The 3,962-nt window shown below is 31.6% G+C and overlaps 1 protein-coding gene across 4 annotated transcripts in view; it reads right to left on the reverse strand.

The window, feature by feature from the left end:
- Window positions 1-3,714, reverse strand: part of LOC145252815 (neuronal acetylcholine receptor subunit alpha-10-like) — a 979,766-nt gene extending 976,052 nt beyond the window's left edge. Inside the window, exon 1 of one of the 4 annotated variants that reach the window (XM_080112788.1) lies at window positions 3,128-3,714. In XM_080112788.1, coding sequence (XP_079968914.1) covers window positions 3,128-3,203 — 76 coding nt within the window. In that variant the 5' untranslated portion in view covers window positions 3,204-3,714. The remainder of the gene's footprint in view (window positions 1-3,127) is intronic. The other 3 variants (XM_080112784.1, XM_080112787.1, XM_080112785.1) reach the window with 3 other exon arrangements.
- Window positions 3,715-3,962: the final 248 nt, after the last annotated feature.

Raw genomic sequence — 3,962 nt, forward strand, 5'->3', positions numbered from 1 at the left:
ATTAGGCCGTATATATATATATATATATATACTTCATTTACTCACATAAAATTAATATACGAAAGTCTAAATTTATGCGTAAACTTAAAGTATTTACTTCAAAATTGCTCAATACGTAGGTAGAGCTAGTTAGTACGTTATAAAATATATATGGCGATTAAGCTACACTGAATATTCCGCGTTTCATCCACTCTAGAGTCCTAGAGTGGATGAAACGTGGAATATTCAGTAGCTTAATCGCCATATATATATTATATCTTACTGTATATATATATATATATATATATATATATATATATATATATATATATATATATATATATGTATGTATATATATGTGTGTGTGTGTGTGTGTGTGAGTGTGTGTGAGTGTGTGAGTGTGGTTTTTATAATGTGGTTTTAGTATATGTTTTATTTCAAATAAAAATTTAACTTTGTTTATACTGTCCATCAATTCTGGTTGTTAGACAGACGTATGTGAAAACACAGTCCGTTAATACTAAAGATATCAAATTTGGTCGTTTTATTTGTTTTGTTTTTTTTTGTTTTTATTATGAAATCGGAATTGTCGATGGGCAATCACACTATTGCAAAATGTTTTTTTCTAATCATTATTTTAATTCAATCTATAGTCATAATTACGCGATTATATGCTAATATAGGTAGTAGTTGATGTATATTTTATAGACTGAAGAGAGACAAATGACTTTAGTCTTTTCCATGTATTTCTGCTGGCACTGATTCAAATATTGATTTCTGATTAGAAATAGATTTAACAAGAACGTCATTTAACCTGCCATTTAATAGTGACAAGTAAGCAGAAAATACCGTATCTTTGAGTAGTAAAATTTTTTTCAATAATTAAAATAAAAATCATATTATAATAACGCAATATTTGATGATAGAAATATTAATAATCTATTTCAATAATATATATATATATATATAAATATATATAATATATATATGTATATATATATATATATATATATATATATATATATATATATGCTCATAGCAAACTATCAATGAAAAAAATTAATGATAACAAGCATAATATTAATCGTAGTGATAATCAGTCTAGTATTAATACCACATATCATATTTAACAAAAATATTAAAAATCATTTTTAGAATAGTTATTTTTATACCCTCATTTAAGAGAAAAAAAATCAGTATGTGTAATTCTCAGAACCATATAAAACAATGCATCAACTACGTAGATGTTTGTGTGTCTGGGTATTGTGTGCTAATATGATATGTGTCCGACGTAAATGTCAAAGATGAAGTACAGTTTTGTATAATGTGCTTAGTACGAATATGTACATGTATACACACACGCACACACACACATATATATGTGTGTGTGTGTGTGTGTGTGGGTATGTGTGTTGACATATATATAGATATATAGTGATTTGTGTACGTGCGTGTAGGTGCAGTTATTTTAGTAAATGTAAAAATTAAATTAATTGAAAATTAATGAATGAGCATAACCACAAAAATTGACCAACATAATTATATATACATACATATATGTATATATATGCATATATATATATATATATATATATATATATATATATATATATATATATATATATGTATGTATGTATATTAATATACACACAAAAAATCCCAGATGTAATTATATATATATGGATATATATATATATATGGATATATATATATGGATATATATATATATATATATATATATATATATGGATATATATATATATATATATATATATATATGTATAATAATGAATAATTATTTTCTGTGGAATGTAAGATACTTGACGAGAACAGGTGTGAACATGAGATATTCTTATTTGATTTGTTTCTCTTACAGACATACACACACACAGACACACAGACACACACATATATATATATATATATATAAATACATATACATAGGTATAAGTGTGTGTGTACGAGATTATAAGTGCGTATGAGCTTTTAAATATAACTATATAAATTATCATATCGTTTGGCTCAAAGCTGTTGAATGTGCGCGCTCATTCTTTACTTGATCTTAAAAAGCGCAGTTATATTCAAAGCTTCGATGCACTTTATACAAATACACATAGAATTCTATAACACACTCTTTTTAGAAATGCATTCAGATTCACATATATACATGTATATATATATATATATATATATATATATATATATATATATGTTTTACAAAGGCACAGGCGCATATATATATTTTTTATATTTTACACGATTATATATATATATATATATATATATATGTGAGTCTGTTTGTATATGTATGTGTATATATAGAGAGAGAGAAAGAGAGAGAGAGAGAGAGAGAGAGAGAGAGAAAGAAAGGAGCCATAGATAGAGAGAAAGAAGGGTAGAATTTGAGAAAGACGCTATGTAAACGTAAAAAAATAAATTGCTGAACTACATTGTGAAATTACATTTTTATTTTTATTTTACAGCAATTAATACACACACACACACACACACACACACACACACACACACATATATATATATATATACAAAGAAACATAAGAATCATTAATACTTATTTTTTTTTTAATCTATATAGTTGTCTACCTCTGTCTGTGCTCCGCTCTTTCTCTCTCTGTCTCTCTGTCTCCCACTCTCTGTTTCTCTCTCTCTTTCTCTCTCTCTCTCTCTCTATATATATATATGTATATATATATATATATATATATATATATATATATATATATATATATATATATATATATATACATACATCCTAGAATACAGGTTTCACCTTTTTCTAGTTTCTCTGCACACACACACACACACACACACACACACACACACACACACACACACACACACACACACACACATATATATGCTAAATATAATATATAAATTTTTACACACACACACACACACACACACACATATATATATATATATACACATACAAGAATATAAACAATTAACAAGTGTCATAGTTTGTTCGTGTGCGCGCGCGTGTGTGTGTATGTTTGTGTAGATGCATGTGCCAGTGCGTGCAGATCATGATGCGAAGAGTGGAGGAGGGGGCGGCCGATTCTCGCCGTCCCCTTTCCTCCCGCTTGTGCGGTGCGCCGGCGCCGGCGGCGGCAACATGACTTACCTTGCAGATTCAACTGGGCATTTAGCAACACGACCAGAAACAATGCCCTTCCAACAGTTGTCATAGGGTAACGCATTCTGAATATTTTGAAAGCTCTACGTTCAACCCGCTGTTAGTCCAGATATGAGGTGCCATGTAAAACCTACTCACAAACTCCGCACTGTGTTCGAAGGCATCCACTCGACCTTGTTTAGACGTCAGGGGCAGTGTCATCTATAGCTGTTAGACGGCACTGTTGCAGCTTTTGCGAAGCCCTTCTACATTGGGCCACTTCGCCGTGCTGATCGGTGTGGGCACGATTCGCTCGCGATAAACTATAGACATTGTACGAATGCAGGAAGAGTAGTTCGCTCGCTCACACACACTCTCTCTCTCTCTCTAGTTATCTCGCTAGCTCGCTCTGACTCTCTCTCTCTCTCTCTCTCTCTCTCTCTCGCTTTCTCTAGAGCCGGGAGGAATGGTGAGAGGCCGACAGGAATCGAACAGTGAGAGTGAGAGAGTTCAGGAGATACAGAGTGAATGAAGGAATGAGAGACTACCGGATAGAGAGAGAGAGAGAGAGAGAGAGAGAGAGAGAGAGAGAGAGAGAGATAGAGAGAGATAGAGATAGAGAGAGAGAGAGAGGGAGGGGTTTGTATGTTATATAGGGAGAGGAAAATGGCAAGAGAAAGCTAGAGATACAGAAAGTTAGAGAGAAGCTGAGAGAAGCGACATAGATATTTAGAGAGTGAAAAGGGGGGAGGTTGAAATAGAGGTGGATAGTGAAAGAAGAACGAGTGATAAACAGATGGAGAGAGTAATAGTGTGTGTGTGTGTGTGTGTGTGTGTGTGTGTG

Source organism: Euprymna scolopes, chromosome 29 (assembly GCF_053919585.1).
Source record: "Euprymna scolopes isolate OS-2025 chromosome 29, ASM5391958v1, whole genome shotgun sequence".
Lineage (NCBI taxonomy): Eukaryota > Metazoa > Mollusca > Cephalopoda > Sepiida > Sepiolidae > Euprymna > Euprymna scolopes.